At 37.8% G+C, this 18,406-nt stretch overlaps 1 protein-coding gene across 3 annotated transcripts in view; it reads right to left on the bottom strand.

The window, feature by feature from the left end:
* The window catches only part of EFCC1 (EF-hand and coiled-coil domain containing 1), a 120,397-nt gene that overhangs the window by 58,789 nt on the left and 43,202 nt on the right, over positions 1-18,406 (bottom strand). For all 3 annotated transcript variants that reach the window (XM_060765971.2, XM_060765972.2, XM_060765973.2), the window contains exon 3: positions 6,441-6,583. In XM_060765971.2, coding sequence (XP_060621954.2) covers positions 6,441-6,583 — 143 coding nt within the window. The remainder of the gene's footprint in view (positions 1-6,440; positions 6,584-18,406) is intronic.

Genomic DNA, 18,406 nt, shown 5'->3' with positions numbered 1-18,406 from the left:
GGATACTTTGAATAAAAAGAGGCATGTCCCTAAGAAGTATCAGCTTAACAAACAAGAGAGAGAGGTTGACAGAGAACAATGGCTGAAAGGCTTTCCCTGCTAACTAACTCTGCTGCCCATCTCCTTGTTGAGGATGTAGTTGAGTTCCAACACAAAGTGCCACGACTTTCACATTCATGGACCATAGCACTTGCCAGAATCCACTGAGGCATCAGTTGCTCCTTCTCCCCCAGACTTCACTGGGCTGCACTGACACTGCTTTTGTGCAGCCTAGGAAAAGGCACTGCTCAAGCACGTATTTAACACCTTCTTATGCAACATGCCCAAAGCTACTTGTGCTAATATAGGTTTCTGTTATGCCTGGGAATTACAGTTTGCCAATATCTGGGAAGCCCTATTTTGTGATACCTGAGCCTGTTTTAATTACTCATTCACTGCTTTCACCTTCTGCTCCAATGGTTTTATTTGTTAGTATTGTTGTTGTGGCTGTTGCAATTTCATAGCATTTTGCATTTTACAAATATCCTGTCATGAGACTTTCTAGTGAAAGGGATACAAATATAATAAATGCAAACCTAAGAATAGCCATTCTGAACCATACAAAAAGATAATTTAATAATGTTTTTTTCCCCTGGAAAGAAATCTAGATACCAATTAGAAGCCCACCAGCAAGACATAAAGGCAACAACACTTTCTCACTCATGACTCCTTGCAACTGCTATTCTGAAGTCATTTTTTTTTTTTTTGCCATTTTGGCTTCTAGGAAGAGTTTGGGTTTGATTTGATCTAGGACCATTTATCCACAGAACTTCTCTCCAGCACATTTAAAAAAAGTCATTTTTCTTCCTGACAGCTTTCTTAACTGCCTAGCTTTCACAGCAATACATAGAAATCATAAATACTATGGGATGGATGGTCCTGACTTTGCTCTTCAATGATATATCTTTATACATAACCTTTTTATTTACTTCCTTTATAGTTGTCCTTTCAAGTACAAGTCTTCTTCTGATTTCTTGGCTATAATCTCAATTTTAATTTATAAGAGAAATAATTCACTATTTTTATGTCTGTCATGCACTTTAAAGTTATATAAGTCATGTCTGTGCATTTTGTTTTGTTTTCTAAATGTTTGGCTGCTATCCTTTATTTGTACTTTCTTCCTTGCCTCTTCTCAATAGCTGTTCCATTGTCTGCTAAGGGTACAGTAGTATCTGGTCATCTTGAATTGTTAATGTCTCTTCAACTAATTTTCCTGCCTTGTTCTTCTAAATGTAATTCTGTTTTCCATACAATATATTCTGTACATAAATTAAAAACATAGTGTAATAAAATGCAGCCTTGACATTTTTTCCCCAGTAGAAGAGAGCATGATCTGCCATCTTTGCTGTATCTGCCAAATGGACGCAATTCACTTTCTCCATCTTCGGTCCTAGGTTATGCATCTAGACATTTAAATGTTGTGAAACACTCATTTCTTTTAGGGAGAACCATAATTTTTCATCATTTATACCAGGGGTCCTCAAACTAAGGCCCGAGGGCAGGATACGGCCCTCCAAAATCATTTACCTGGCCCTCGCTCAGGGTCAACCTAAGTCTGCAACAACTTGAAAGCATACAACAACAACAATCCTATCTCATCAGCCAAAAGCAGGCCCAGACATCCCACTGAAATACTAATAAGTTTATATTGGTTAAAATTGTTCTGCATTTTAATTATTGTATTGTTTTTAAGTATTTTGCACTACAAATAAGATATGTCCAGTGTGCATAGGAATTAATTCATGTTTTTTTCAAGTTATAATCTGGCCCTCCAATAGTATGAGGGACTGTGACTTGGCCCTCTGTTTAAAAAGTTTGATCTATACAAAGACTTTGCTATAATCTGTAAAGCACACACTGATTTCCTTCTTGAAGTCTTGCCCATTACAGTATATTTGCAGTATGATATCTAGTGCTTCTCTCTTTTTGAATCCAGCTTGGCAATCTGGTATTTTCTCACCCCATAAATGGTAGGAAGCTTTTTGTGTGTGGAGAATTTTGGGCCACGGTTTTCTTGCATGGAAGATTAGTGCAATGTAATTTCTTGCCTTTTCCCTATCCAAATGGATTGTTTTTCTTTTTCCTAGAAGACTCAAAAGGGTGGCAGCAGCAACATAAGACTGGATGGCAGGGAGATACAGATTTCTGCTTGTCCCACCATCCTTGTTTCCAATCACACTCTTGTCTCCCATGTCTTCACCTTTATGCTTCCTTTTAATGTTTATTTTTATTTTTTTAAACCCTCATGTATCTTAGTGCTAAAGCAGTAGGATCCTCTGTTTGAAAAGATTTGCGCCTAGTAAGCCGAGAATTCAATGGGATGAAACAATGTCATATCCCTCCTCTTTCTTTTCCAGTGTTGAATCTTCAAGCTCAGATGAAATTTCGTTGGAGGTGCAGGGAGAGGTCCTGAGTACAGGGGCCTATTGTTTTAGCACTATAGCCCCAGAGAGAAATTTTTACATTAGCAGGATTAAAAAGTGAAAGACTCTGAAAGAGTAGAAGACATTTTTAGAAATGCCAGGAAAGAACGCTACTAGAACATGGCCATATAGCCTGAAAAACTCACAGCAACCCATTTTTAGAAATGCCAGGAAAGAACGCTACTAGAACATGGCCATATAGCCTGAAAAACTCACAGCAACCCATTTTTAGAAATGTTTGTCCATGTGAATTCTCAGGGGTTGATCTCTGTCTGAATCGAAGAGACTACTGTTTTAGTGCTGCAGCTCTGAGAGTTAATGCAAATTTACAGTGCGGAATGGCTAAAACATCCTGAAAATAGGGAGGAGGCAGGTTACTGAATGAAATCAGTTTGTCACAATCCACAGGATGGCCAAGTGTATGTACTGTGATATTAAAGCCTTCCCTTTTGGATAGGAACAAAATATGTAAGAGTACAGCTGGAAGAGATAAGAAACAAACACTGTATGATTGGCAAAAATGCCATATGGCTCTTTTGAAAAAGAGGAACTAACAACAAAACAAACAACTAACATTCAGGATTTGTTGTAATCCGAAGCATTTTATATTTAATGGTGTGAATTAGTTGGACATTTTTCAGACTACCCGCAGAGGGCACTGTTGTAAAACAGAAAAAAATCCTAAAAATAAAAGCAAAAAGCTAATAATCTAAGTTTAGTAAATAACGAATTTTGTTGGAGATAAAAATTCTCATCTTTCACAGTAACTGGTTTGTGCTGACCACACAAACCAGTACTAGTACATCCGGTTTTTAATTCTACCATTCACCAATCATTTCCTTAAATAACTTTTTGCTTACATATCATGGCCATGAAATACTCTAACTGGCTCCTAGCATTTCTCTTATACATATATATTGGGTAACTCAAATATAACCTTAAGAACTAAAGTCTTTCTCCTCCATTAGGATACTTCTTAAAGTGACTGTTACTGATTTCAATAATCACAGAAACACACCAGGAATGCCAAAAGATGAAACACTGTGGATTTTATACTCTGGTAAAATATATTTTAAATGTGTTTTTCTTCTTTAAAAAGCTTATTGTTGTTTTCAAACATTAGCTAGTTTAAAGCTACATGAAATATTACGTTCACTGCTTGGGAACACTTCAGCAAAGGTTACACAGTGAGTTTCATGGCCCAATGACAAAACTAAGTGCTGTATATTACTGCATTACAAGAGTTGCTATCCCACTTTAAGCGAGGCCCAGGACCTCTCTGACTGAAAATTTTAAACTATAAATTCCAGGATTTTACAGGAGCAGCCACAGGATTTAAGGTGGGACAGCAAGTCTTTAACAGTGTAGTGCAACAACCTTCTAAATCTCCCATATCTCAGTGTTCTCATCACTGCACCATATTGGTCTTTGATAGGAACCCTCTTTGTGTCGATTTTCATTCCAGTTTCTTGCAGCTCATAGCAAGAAATCATCCACCCTTCGTCCTAATTTCTAATTCCAAAAAGAAGAATCAGCTCCAGCAAGGGCAATCTATTTCTTCCCTAGAGAGAAGCAAAAGAGAAAGGCAATCGGGCAAGAGCAAAGGAAGGGTTGCTCTTACTTTTGGCTATGGCCCTGATCAGTGCCAGTATGCGACTCCTGACAATTACCAATGTAATAATGCGGCCCTCAACAGCCACCCCTATCTTTTGGGTATTACTACTGTAATTCTGAGTGCTAGATAGGTAAGGATGTTGGCAACTTCTATCTAGAATCTTCTGAGGGAGGAATCTGTAGGATCTTCCAGTAGAAGACAAGAATAATCAACAATGATAATGAAGATATACAAGGAGATATTCCTCCTTTGTTTGGAGAAAAACAGCAAGGGAAGGAGTCAAGGAATATGCTTAAAAATTCTGGTGCTGGACCAACAGATGCCGCCAGCTAATCACCCTTCAGTCAAGCCTTAAAGAAAGGAGCTACCTGATACTTATAGTAAAAAAAAAACAAACCCTACACTTTTCACTAGGCAGTATGTACAACTCCAAGGAAAGAGGAGAACATTTCCCAATTTTTGGACTTTTGTGAAAGAAACCTTCCACATGTTTTAGTCTGGGGTAGAAGTACTTACTCAGTAAACATACTCTATGAAGAAAAAAATAATCTTATATGAATTTTACCATATTCTGTTATCATAACACACTTCATTTTTAAGTTAATATAAGCAGAAAGACAGGATAAATGAGGTTTCTTTTGGGAACCAGATCTTTGGCCTCTAGTCTCATAAAGATATTATCCCTGAGAAGTTGGAAAGTGTGCAGTCTTATCTCAGGAATATAAATGTACAGGAATATTTTATTATTTATGTCATAAATCCCTCTAGCCATTTTCAGAGCTGACAAAACCGAAACACCATGAGCCATTATCTCTCCAACCCCAAGTTAGCAAGCCGCATATGTAAAACTTGCCACTTAAATGGAAGTCAAGGTTGAAGAACTATAGTCTCAGCTGTGGTTTTTTTTGGATAATTTAATGGATATGAAAGATACAAGGTCTTTGCATTAGTGATCAACGAGGTTTTTTTTCCAAGGTAGATCAATAGTTGCAAATGCTCATACTTTCTTTAGCGGTTGTAGGAGAAAGAGGTGGAAAATAGCTATTGTGCTTCTTCCTCTGTAAAGAAAAGGCATTCATTCCCTCTCTCCTCCACCCACTCCATACATCTCTTGTCCTAGCTTTGCTCTGGAAAACTACAGATCAGAGGAAAGCTTGGGAAACCTTCAGCTTGAGTAGGAGTTCACTCTGCACGCCATCCTATTGCAAAGTACAACCAAACCACTGTGCTTATGGCAGTGGGCGTTGCACCCACCATGTGCTAAATGCTTTAAAAACATTTCAGAGATGGAATCAAGAAGAAGGGAGGAGGGCAAAGTGGTTTCCAGTGAGAAATTTCCATTTGGAAAATTACTTAATGTGATTTCTTAAAGAATACAGAACTTGAAGTACATGGTCTAAAAGCAAGCAGCACTTACTACATCTAGAATACATCTGTGATGTACCTGCCCTGTATTTCTCTTTATAAGCACATCACAGCTCTAAGATCGTCAGGAGAAATCCTTCTCTCTGTCCCACCATCTTAGGGAGATCAGAATAGCTCCATCCTTGCTTTCCTTCTTCCACCAAGTTAAACATTTTACACCATCAGGCTTTAATGTCATGGAATGGTGAGCTGTATATGAGATGTATATCGTTTCTAAAATGAATTTTAATATGTTTAGCTTGATGTATATTAATTGTTTAAAATATTTTATATTTGTGTTTTATAGATGTTTTTATAGTTTTTAATCTGTATTGTTTTAAAATATAATCACTGAGAGAATTATTAAAAGAAAGATGGGTTACCGATAGTATTGGTGATGCTGATGATGATGATAATCCAAATCGATTCTATCTGAAAAGGCCATGGTATCAAGTCTCAGGAAGATGGCTTAAGCCATGAATATTGGTGCCCATATACTAATTGCACACATCTAGCCTTGGTAAGAGCTAGGAAGCATACCTTAAATGGTTCTGCCTCTGTACATGTATCAAGGATAACTTGTAAGTTGCTCCAAGGGAAGGCTGCAGCTTTATGACAAATATACCAATTCATCATATCCACTTTTCACAAAATATCTGTGTAAATTGGATCAGTCTTTGAACTGATGCTTCACGTGAGTAGTTCACCACACTTAGCTGGCTCCACAGACTAGTTTAGAGTAACTTTCATATGATGCCCCCATTATATCTCTTAGAAAATAATTGAAATTATGCAAAACACTTTCAAAACATTTTTCATCTAAAGCGTATGGTGACCATTTGTTATTTGGTGCCTTCTAGTGTTCTTTGTTCAAAATAATCACCCTTGATATTTTGAGGGCTTTTCCTTTCAAACAGTAAAACCTGATGAACCACCACAATTAAAGTGAGTTCCCATACCATTCTCTGACATTCCTGCGCCACCAGTTGGTGAACTTCGATTTTGCTGTACGACTGACAATGCATATTGTCCATCAATTGCTGCACTTGTTTTCTTCTCTGGGCTTCCCCGTGATGGAACCTGGAGCTTTAAGGCCTCCAACCTGGAAAACAAATTAAGGTAGACACACAAAATTAATCAGAGAAAAAAAAATCCAAACACAATTAAACATTTTGCACTGCAGGTTGTTCCATAGCCCTCAAGCAGCTTCACTAAGGATATGTCTTCATAAATAATTTTTTGTGCAATGCAGTACTGTTGCTAGCATCTTGTGCTGTCATCATTTACAACAGCCCAGATATTATGGACATGCTGGTACTGTAATTGGAGTGTAGACACATATTCATACTTCCTGTGTTGCGTTCTTTCCACACTTCTTCTTTTTAGAGAACAGTTTGGTATTACATTCTTAAGTAATCCATAATTTAGAACTGAATTAGAACTGATTTCTGTAGAGAAGAGCGTTCAGTGCTATAACTAGTACATCAGAAATCAGATACCAAGTTCTTATCATTAGCAATGAGAATTTGAGTATTTTTGAGCCTCTCCTTCAACCCCCAGTGTTTTCATGTATCTGTGTATACAAGTCCCCTGTTTACATACTATGAATTTCAGAGGGTTTACTTAGGCAAGAAATACTTAGAGGAGGCAAGTTCCCTCCACTCTAATCTTGGAAGCTAAACAGGTTCAGCTCTGGTAAGTACTTGGATGGGAAACTACGAAGAAATACCAGGAAGCATAGGGTATATTTTAGAAGAATTTGCATACACCAGCAAAATCTGAGAACAGTTATCCTGGAGTAAAAGTAGTGCATCTGTGTTTCATTTTATATTAGGATTTCAAATTTTAAATAAAATAGAGCCTTTTATAACAGCTTCTAAAACCTGGTTTTGCATGGAAAGCACAGATTAACATTGAACATCATATGCCAGTGTGGAAATCTTTCCTGGCAGATATACATGAACATTTCACAGTTTAATGAATCCTGCTTATCATTCTGGTTTTTCACACTGAGGGTTCTGGCTATAATCAAATTTAATGCCCTCCATGCGTTCAAGGTCTTCATGAAAAACATCCCTTCTCAGAAAATGTACTTAATTTTGCAAGCTTTGGCCATTCTATCTACTAGGAATAAACTGGATCAAGCTCAAAAAAGCAAAGTAATGTCATAAACTATTATCTAAGACTTCAAAGAACTGATTCTAGATGATAGCCGCTTCTTCTTCTTTTTTATCAGTGCAGGGGTAACTATGGTATGTTCATTGTATGACTAATTCCATATGATGGCAATACCTTTCTCAGACCATCCAAGAAGGCATAAAAACGCCAGTGCAAGCTTTGAAATCCCTATTTACTTCATCAGACAACAAATAAAGACATAATCACATGAGTCTCCTAAAAAGGCTTGCAACAAAATGACCTCACAACCTTTGAGGCTGCCTGCCATAGATGTAGGTGAAATGTCAGGAGAGAATGCTTCTAGAACATGGCCATACAGCCCAAAAAACCTACAACAACCCAAAAAAATTCAATGTGATCTGGAACTTACAGTAGTCTTCTTAATCAATGTGTGTGTGTTTCTCTTTTCCCAAATTAAAAGAGCCCTGATTGCTCTGGTATGTGTGTTTGTCTTTCTTTCATTTAATTAATGCATTTATCTACTAGTCTTCATATACCAGGGTCCCCTGGAGGAGCGTACTTTGGGAAGAAATTTACATGTGGGCTATATTTGTTAGCCTTAAACCCAAGATAGTAGTACCTAAATATACCAGGTCCATTTGATTTCTAATGATGCATCATGAGCTATGCGGCAAGAGTCCAAAATTCAGTACAGTTGGCCCTTCATATCCATGGATTCAACTATCCATGTCTTGAAATTATTACCAAAAATACAACAAAAAAACCAGAAAGCAAAGATTAATTTTGTTATTTTATATGAGGCACACTAGTTTCTGTTGGGTTTCATCCCTGACTGCACAAGTTTCCAGCTCTCAATGAGTAGTTAGCCTAGATAGACTGAGGGATTCCTCCCCAATTTCCTTTAGCAAGCTTATTTTTAAGAAGGTCTTATCCAGCCAAGATGTAGTAGATATAGCTACTTTTATTATTTTTCCTTTTCCTTAGAAGATAGCTCAGTGAAGCTAGTTAGCTCCAAGAACCTTTCCTAACTAGAATGGATTTCTTTTATCTTTAATAAACATATTATTTTTGATCCTATGAAGTTGTGGATCTGCAATCCTGTTCCATCCTGTTGAATGGAAGCCAATCCTGGCTCACTACATGTAAGTTTTTGCTGCTTATGAACTGTGCATCCAGCACTCTGCTATATTTTTGGTGGAATCACCCCCAGAGAGGGTTATTTTTGAGCCTCCTGATTCCCAACGGTTTCCTGCCCCACTATATATAATGAGAATTGAACATCCACCAATTTGTTACCTACAGGGAGTCCAGGAACCAAACCTATTGCATTGAAATACAGAATATTGCCTATATATCTGCACAGGAACCAATGAGTTTCCACAAGTTAAATGCCTATAGCAGGCCTTGGAAGCAAGTGGTGATGGGTTTTTTATGGGAACTGATGGGATTTGCAGTCCAACAACATCTGAAAGTCCTAATTGTCCACCATTACTTTAGATTTACTTTAAAAATAATAAGAAAATGCCAAGGAAGGTCATACAACATTTCTAAAGGGCCCCTGTCACTGCAGACCTGTATAGGTGGTGCCATGTTATAATTATAATTAATGTTTATTCATACCCCACTTTTTCTCTCCCCAGGAAATCTCAAAGCAGCTATAGGGAAAATGGGGTTTTGAATGCATTTTAAAAACCATTTCTCTGAAGATTTAGCTACAGTAACCTTGCTTCCTTGAACTCCCTCTCTCTGAGAAAGATAACTGAAGAGTTCTTTTTCACTTTTCCTTTTGTGTAACATTAATCTGTAACATTAAATTTAGAATCTTGAGAAAAATGGTTAGATTGTGTGTCAGAGGTCCCCCAGACAGATAAATGAAAAAGAGCCTAAAATTGTAATAGCACAGAATAAAGTACCCTATGCCCAGTCTCTTCAAAAGCATATGCACTTTGTTATACAGCGAGTCTATATAATAAATGGAAGGCTTTGCCAGCACTTTCTTCAGTTGGATACAAAATGGATAAGGATTCCACATATAAATTCTGATGGAGATAAACTACATTTGCAATATATACCTGGCGAGTTTCAGTGTTCTGCTGTGGTGTGTGAGATAGCAATTGTGCTCCCATGGAAAGAAAAGGATATGGTGCATGTTTATCCTACACTTTTGAAATCTCTTGGATAGTGGAACTGGGATTTGGCAACTTAATTTTTAGTGTAAATATGTGATGTGAGATAAATAATAATAATAATAATAATAATAATAATAATAATAATTTATTCTTAACACTGAGACTGTGTGTGTGTGTGTGTGTGTGTGTGTGTGTGTGTGTGTCAGGATCAACTTGAGAAACTGCAAGTCACTTCTGGTATAAGAGAACTGGCTGTCTGCAAGGACGTTGCCCAGGAGATGCCTGGATGTTTTGATGTTTTATCATCATCATCATCACCATCACCACCATCATCATCATGTTTTGATGTTTCACTGAGACTGAGAAGTAACTTTTTTGGTGGGAATGTTCAGATGAATATATCTGCTAGTTTGAAAGGCAATATAATTTTAGCATGGAGGATTTTTTCTCTTTGCCTTAAATGTCTTACTAGTCTTCACCCAGAAGAGAAAGGAACCTGCACTATACTGCACAAGGTACATATTTACCCAGATGAGGTCTTCTATATGCACATGCACACTCAAAAATGCCCACATTGCCAAAATGTATCAAAGCCTAAATAAATTAAAGGCAGGAGATTTTGTCTGATCTTGGAAGCTAAGCAGGGTGAGCCCTGGCTAGTACATGGGCAGGACCCCACCAAGGGATATTGTGTGCTGTATGCTATATTTCAGAGGAAGGCAATGATACAGCACTGAGAATTCCTTGCCTAAGAAAACCCTATGAAATTAATGGAGGCAACGTAAATCAACATGTGACTTGAAGGAAGGTACATACCCTGTTTCCCCAAAAATAAGACATATCCATAAAATCAGCCGTAGCAGGATTTCTAAGCGTTTGCGCAATATAAGCCATACCCTGAAAATAAGGGATAGTGATAGGCATGGCTATGCAGCGTATATGGTTGAGTCCCCCATCAGGTCCCAGTCCTTCTGTGCCTGCCGCAAGCTGAGACATAGGAAGTGAAAGTCTCAGTGAAGTGAGGAGCAGGATGCTCTGCTTTAGGTATTGTGTGTCCTCAGGGGGAAGAAGTAAAGCTGTGGTTGCTGTTTTACCCAGCATTGTGGGTCTCTCCCCCAGCACCAACCAGAAACAGTCTGTGGGTCTCTCTCACCCCCCACAAACACTAGTAAAGCTGCTGCTCCATAGCACTGACTAGCAATAGCCTGCGGGTCTCTCTCACCCACACAAACACCAGGGGATGGGGGGAAAGCTTCAGCAAGCAATCTGCTACTGAGCCCAGAGAGATCATCCCATAAATGCAGATTGTTGTACTATACTCAATAAAAATAAGACATCCCTTGAAAATAAGCCATAGTGTGTCTTCTTGAGGAAAAATAAATATAAGGCAGTATCTTATTTTCGGGGAAACATGGTACACACAGGAAATGTGGTTCCTCAAGGTTTCATTTTGGCCCTCAAAGGACATTATCATCCCTCCCAGCTGTCCCAAGATGACAAGAACAATATTGATTAATCCTGTCTTCCATTTTTTCCAGCTGCTTTTAAAATGTCTCGGTTTCTCTCTCCTCTTCTCACATTCCCCCTTTGTACTCATTTTTCTTCATTTTCTGCAAACCTAGTTCAGAGTACAAAAGTAGTTTGTAATTAATCAACTTATCAAGAGAATAGTGGAGAATCCAGTCCTTCCTAGATGTTTGCAGTCTCTCCCATCTTGTCTGTTCAATGTCATTAATGACTTTGGCCATCTCAACCTCATGTCCCAGTTTTCATCTGTGAAAGGAGGGTAAGTATTGCCACTGGTTTTGATGTCACAAATAAGCCACCATCATATAATTCCAGGACACTGACTGAAGTTATCAACTGAGCAGTATCCTGGCTCAAAAAGACCATTTAATGTATGTGCATATTTGAGCGAACAGCTTTAGCTTTCAGCCTTAGATGAAAACATGGATAAGGCAAATGCCGCAAAGTCTTGTTGAACACTCTTGTCTTGTTCAAACATGGGCTTGGCTCATTTTCATTAGCATTCATAAAACATCACATATGGATGCTGAAAACGAGTGACTGAGCAGCCCATTTGTGTAGAGCAAAGATCACAGGGGAGGAGTGCTCTGAGATAGTCTGGGCAGTGTGTGTTCTGTAGTGTAGGAAGATCTCCATAGAGACAGTCAAACAGACCACATCCATTTTAAGGCTTTTGTACCGAGGATAATGATAAGCTTGAAAGAAAGGAAATCTGAATACATGGAAACTGCATAATGTTGGGCCTCACAATAATGCCCATGAATAATTGGTTTTTAATTGAGGCTATTCTCACTGTCACTGTAACTTTCAACTACATCTCAAGGCAGTTCTTTCTATTACTCAAAACTGTAGTTAATTTGGATTGTTAAGTTTGACTGAAATTTTAAAAAGTGATATTCTAATGGACAAGGCTATCAGGACCACCACATCCTCCCATATGCACCCAGATTTTAAGATTCTTAACAAGAAAACCCTTTCTCTGGTCCATTACTATCAGAGGTACAGTTGGTGAGAATATGCAGTGTGTGTGTGTCTCCCCACAAAGCTTTGGAACTGCTAACAACAACAACAAAAACAATTGTTTGGTCATATCCATGTTTTTGGGTAATGCGGTTGGCCAGGAATGTATCTAACACATATTTGGGGGTCATACTATAGTTATCTTCCAGTGATCAGAACTGAGGAATACTACTCTCTAATAAAATAAAAAAAAATTCCAGCAGAAGGAACTGGTCTGGCCAAGGTAGAGACACTAGAACTTCTCTACAAAGAAACAATATTTTAAAGCTTCCATCTGACTTTCTAGACTGCGTCTATAAAGACTTAAATAGGGCAATTTTAGCAGCAAATCAAGTATATGCCTCTTGAGTCTGATAGATTTATTTAAACTGACTGAAATTACATTGACATCTACAGTAATAATACTCTGAGGCATGCTTCCTACTTGAAAAAGCACTCTCCTTTTTAACAAAAATGATTTTACTGATTTCTGCTTTTCCTAATAATATAATAATCTGTTATATAACCTGCAAATGCCTCCAGAATGCACAAATACTGCAAGGAATTAACCCTACAGACTCTTGTATCATTGAAGATGAAGTAACAAACAACACTATCTCATGCATAAGGTATGTCTTAAACTAATTGGCAGCTTATTATTAGGAAATTATGCATTATTTCAAAGTTGTTCTCAAAAGTTCAATAAATTAAATACGCAACTGATCATTGTTATACCAAATGAGACCCCATTCCTATTTTGTGCATTTATGTTATTTTCAAAGTACCCTTAGGTGACTATTTAGTGGAGTTTTCTTTGTAAGAATTGTTCAGAAGGGATTTGTCATTGTCGGAGAAAGTACAACTTGTCTAAGACCAACTGATAGGATTCCTGGGTGAGTAAGGATTCAAATCCTAGTCTCCCACAGTCTTATTGAAACTCATCATCCTGATTCTAAGAAGAGAGGCAGATCAATTTATATTAGCCAAAGCAAAGGATGGCAGACTTTCCAGGAATCAGAGCCAAAAGAGATATGACATTAATGTATGTGAAACATTGCATATCTGGTTGTTGGGACAACTCTACTGTGTATATTCTGATTCAATCATGTTGATGGTTTGGCATAACTTGGCATTCCAAAGAAAATCAAGAACCTCAACAGAAATGCCAGGTCTGTCCACTGGGAAATACCCTTGAGTAGTAATTCTCATCCTTTAGTCCTCCAGGTGTTTTGAAATTCAGCTCCCACAATTCCTAACAGGTGGTAAACTGACAGGAATTTTTGGGAGTTGAGTCCCAAACAACTGGAGGACCAAAGGTTGGGAACCACTGCGTTTGAGCAATGCTTCTCCAAGTGGTGGTCTACAGACAAATGGCAGACTACAAGCCATTAACTGCTGATACTTGGAGAATTTCCAAGACAGAAAAAAACATGGGCACAAATACAGCATTGGTCCCTGGCACATTTGGGGGGGGGGGGATTCCACAATTGGGGATGTATTTATTGTCATTATTCTCTGAGAATGTTGTCATGTGCCTTCAAGTCATTTCTGACTTATTGTGACCCTAACATGACCCTGAGGAGTTTTCTTAGCAGAATTTATGCAGAAGGGGTTTGCTCTTTCTTTTGAGGCTGAGAGAATGTGATTTGGACAAAGTCACCCAACAGCTTTCCATTGCTTAGAGAGGAATCAAACCCTGGTCTCCCAGTCTTTTGGACCAATGTTCTAACCACAAAACCATGCTGGATCTCTTTTCTCTGGGAACGGGCCATCCAAGTAGGCCTCTCATTTCTGCAGAAACAGCTAGTCATTGTGGAACAAACTTTTATTAGTCAGGAAAATGTCTGACCATACTAAAGGCATTGTAGTATCTTTCACCACCACCACCACCCCTTTCTGAATCAACTCCTTCCCATTTGAAGCAAGGAAGAATTTTCATTAGTATAGTTTATTTCAGACCATAAACAGTAAGAAAAACAGCATTATTTTCAAGAGCTGTTTTGTATTGGATGTATTTGTATGCTTAAATAGGACAAATATACAACTAACCCACAAAGGGAAGTCTTGCCTCATGACAGATGGAATGTTTACCTGACACACTTGGGAAGAAATGAATGTCATGGCTACCTACCACAGTTAACAAGTGTCATTGAAGAAGATAAGATCAGCTAAGCAGAATGTGAGAACCCAGATGTGGGAAGGACATATAACACTGCTTTAGATGTGAACAAAAAGCTTTCCCGATTCTACTATGTTTGTCAAAGACAAACAATAAAAATCAATCTGCACTTTCTCCAGAAGACAATTGATGGAGAAAGAAATATTACAGTCAGGGGAGCTCATGGTTCAAAAGTTTTACACCAGCCTGACTCTGTTGGACAATTTCCAGATGTGTTAGAGATCTGTTCCCTAACATGCAGGTTGAATGAGGATGATGGGAGCCTGAGAAGCTTATGCTGGAGAAAACTGCCATCAGGCTGGGACTGGTAGCATTCAAGCTTGTTGGATCTGCTTTGCTTTTTTCCCACTACAACCCTGAAATCTAATAGATGTAGACCAGATGCAAATTAGTGGTTTGAGTAGATAGACATACACAGGATGTACACAAGGATCTGTGATTAGTCTGGAACTGAACTCTCAAGGCTTCAAATCAACTTCTCTAAATCCCTTCCTTGCAGTTATTTATCTAAGGGCCAAAGCTTTGTAATCATTCTACTGTTGGGCAATTGCGAGTCAGAAAACTTTGTTGATCTCCTGTGACCCAGAAACCTAGAACTAGTTCTGTTAGACAATAACTGTCTTAGACCTTTTCAGCCAGCAGTCCAAAATCAGACCTTCTTTGTATGTTCTATGGATAGGATTTTCTTAAGCATATAAATTGATTAATAATGTACCTCAGAATCCACAGCGTGAAGTGACTGTTTCACATTTCATTCTGTTTAAAAATGGACAAGTTTACTCTTTCCTAAATTTAGGATGCAAATAGGTGTTACCTCTAATTCTACAAACACTGGCACAGGTTTTTCTGAATCAACACATGCATCCCTCTCTCCTGCCATACTACTCCTCTAAGAGCACATCTCTGATGGAATGTAGTGTGGATTCAGGCAGAATTTCAGTTTAGGTTTTCTCCCTAAAACCTCCAAGTTAAATGGCCTTTGGCTTCTTCCTTTTTAAAAAAAATGCCGTATCACAAACTTTTATTCAGTCAGAGAAAGAAGAAGCAGATTAGTACATTTGTAAAGGCCAACCAACCAATACTTTGGTAGGTTGGCCTCCACAAATGTACTAAGTTGGTTGGTGGAAAGCCACCAAGCGTTCAGCCCATCATAGGAATATTTAAAGTTAAAGTGAAAGTTGAAAGTGCAATGACCCAGGACTGTTTACGGACAACGGCTATGACTTTGTATGATATGTGATGGTATTTCATGTGATGTGTTCAATAATAATTAATGTTTTAATTGGGGGAGGGTCAATTTTGGTGCTTTATACTTTTTTTTTAATCAATGGGTTGTTTCTAACACTGAACCACCCTGAGTCCCTTTCGGGTTGAGAAGGGTGGTATACAAATACAGCAAATAAATAAATAAAGCTATTTAGCAGCTAACAAATTTTAAAACATTTAGCCCAATTGAGGAGTCAGACCAAAACACTTTGCTACTGGGTGAAACATAAAACAGTATTCCTATTCTGTGCATAGAATCTACAGCTACATAATTTATTTTGGAGGAATTTGAGGACTATGACATTTCTAGAAACAACTAGAACACAATATACTAGACATTGTGCAGATTGATAACAAGAAAGCTTGGGTTATAAATGAGGTAAGAAAGGAACCCAAGAATACTTCACTGATTCCGAGATTGGACTGAGGGTCCAAAACACTAGTGTCCGGTAGACTCTGAAAAGGATAAGATCATCACAATGGGCTACCATCTATGAAAGTTGTTTTGAAGGCCAAAAACAACTTTCTGAGCTGGCAGCTCATTCTGCATATTGGGCAAGTTGCTCATTGATGCTCCCTATACTCCTTTAACAATAAATCTCAATGGATTTTATGTTATTTACTTCCAGGTAGCTGCACTCAAAATTGGAATATTAAACTACTGGAAAAAGTAAGCAGTTTCTCTGCAGTATAAAGGTACTTGGTGGCATGACTATAAAGTTATCACAAAAAGTGTTTTAGGTTAATGGTATTATCTATTTATTTATTTATTTATTTAGTACACTTGTATACCGCTAATATCTCAGCCTAAAACGGCGACTCATTATCTTAGTCTCTTTTATACCTCACTCAATATTGGTTTGATAAAATGCTTTAAACTTAGACAATATTAAATATCCTGATGAATCTAACTAAAAAGAAAAGCAATAGAAAAACAAAGAAACGTTTTATTGTCAGAAGAGGTCTTTTACTTCACTTCCTCCCTATTATACTAAAGCAGTGGTTCTCAACCTGTGGGTCCCCAGATGTTTTGACCTTCAACTCCCAGAAATCCTAACACCTGGTAAACTGGCTGGGATTCCTGGGAGTTGTAAGCCAAAACACTTGGGGACCCACAGGTTGAGAACCACTGTACCAAAGAATATGTACAACAATACCCCCTCCCCCTCTATGTCTTTGATGATACAACAGATTCAAGTGTAGAAGTATTTAAATAATATGGCTCTGCAACTTACACACTATATTATGTGATGCTTCCCATGTTTCCTTTCTTTCCCCCCTTTTAAAATAATTTATTTGAGAAATTTTTCCTCTTTTTAAAAAACAAAATAAAAACTTACCTGCACCAAGAAGAGGTCTGGGAAATCTGTCTATAGATAACAAATGACCCCTCTATAATCTCAGTCTCAAAGACTTCCAAGAGCAGATGGTTTTTGGGCCACACAATCTAAAACTAATATTTAAATTACAGCATCTCAACTCCAAGCAGAGCTTGCCTGAGTACATCCAAGATGAATGATGCCAAGCTTATTGTTCTGATAAGAATAAAGAATAGCAAAAGAGAAATAAGCATTTTTTTTGGTCCTTAATCTTCAAATAAGATAATTCCATTCTATTTTGTTAAATAACGTCTTCTGTGCACACTCCATTGTAAAAGTATTTGGCTAGATTAATTTTGAGTGAGTGCTTGGTCACATCTGTTATTACTAATGTTCTAATCCGCAAAATCAGTGAATAAAACAAATCTAAGGAAGGTCTTTGGTGCCTAGTGGGTAAACATATGCTTTTGTCAAAACTGGGAGTTTGTTGGGCTATTCTGAGAATTAAAAAGTTAAATGTTTAATATTCAGTGCTCAAATGTTTAAATGATTATGTCTTAGCTAGACTACTAAATGGCTGTGGTCAGCATATATTAGGAACCTCCAGAGCTTGAAACATTATTCAGAAACCCCAATATGTTAATTCCTTTTAAAATCTCCAACATATTGGGGCTAATGTTACACAAAAGTGCTTCAAAGTGAAATGCCTGCCATCACCACATTGCACTTTAAAAAGCGGGAATTTTAGAAACAACAAGTGAACTACACTAATAATAATAATGTTGTGTAAACATTAAGATCAGTGGAAATTAAGGACAATGTATGTTGGGTCTTTATTGCACACATGTAATTATAAGATTCCATCAATTGTAAGATGCATCCTAATTTCAGTATCACCAACAACAACAAAAATACATAAGATACACCTCTGATTCTAAGATGTACCTCATTTTTAGAGATGTTTATCTAGGGGAAAAAGTGAGTCTTAGAATTAATGAAATGCAGTCGTCCAGAAGTTCTAGAAAGACTTTAAATCCTCTCTCTATGGGAGAGTGACCAGTTTCCCTGGAGATGTCCTGGGCAAGGGGAGAAATGAGGAGGAACAGGGTATTAAAACATGAAGATATTAACCACCACAGCCTGCAGTGTTTTGCGTCAGTGCTCCAAAATGAAATGAACTGCAGCAATAAATTGGGTTTGGGATTCATAAAATCCTGAAAAACAGTGAGATGGAGGAAAAAGCTACATTCGCTGCAATATTTGAAATACAGCAGGACAGGAGAAACAGCTTGTAGATTTCAAAAATAAAAGCAGTAAGTGAAGCAATGAAAATCCCCACATCTTGCCACATATGGTCAGTCTAGATA

This window comes from Anolis sagrei, chromosome 2 (assembly GCF_037176765.1).
Source record: "Anolis sagrei isolate rAnoSag1 chromosome 2, rAnoSag1.mat, whole genome shotgun sequence".
In the NCBI taxonomy this organism is placed as follows: domain Eukaryota; kingdom Metazoa; phylum Chordata; class Lepidosauria; order Squamata; family Dactyloidae; genus Anolis; species Anolis sagrei.
The sequence above is the reverse complement of the archived record's forward strand: the minus strand, read 5'-3'. Positions and strand labels throughout refer to the sequence as shown.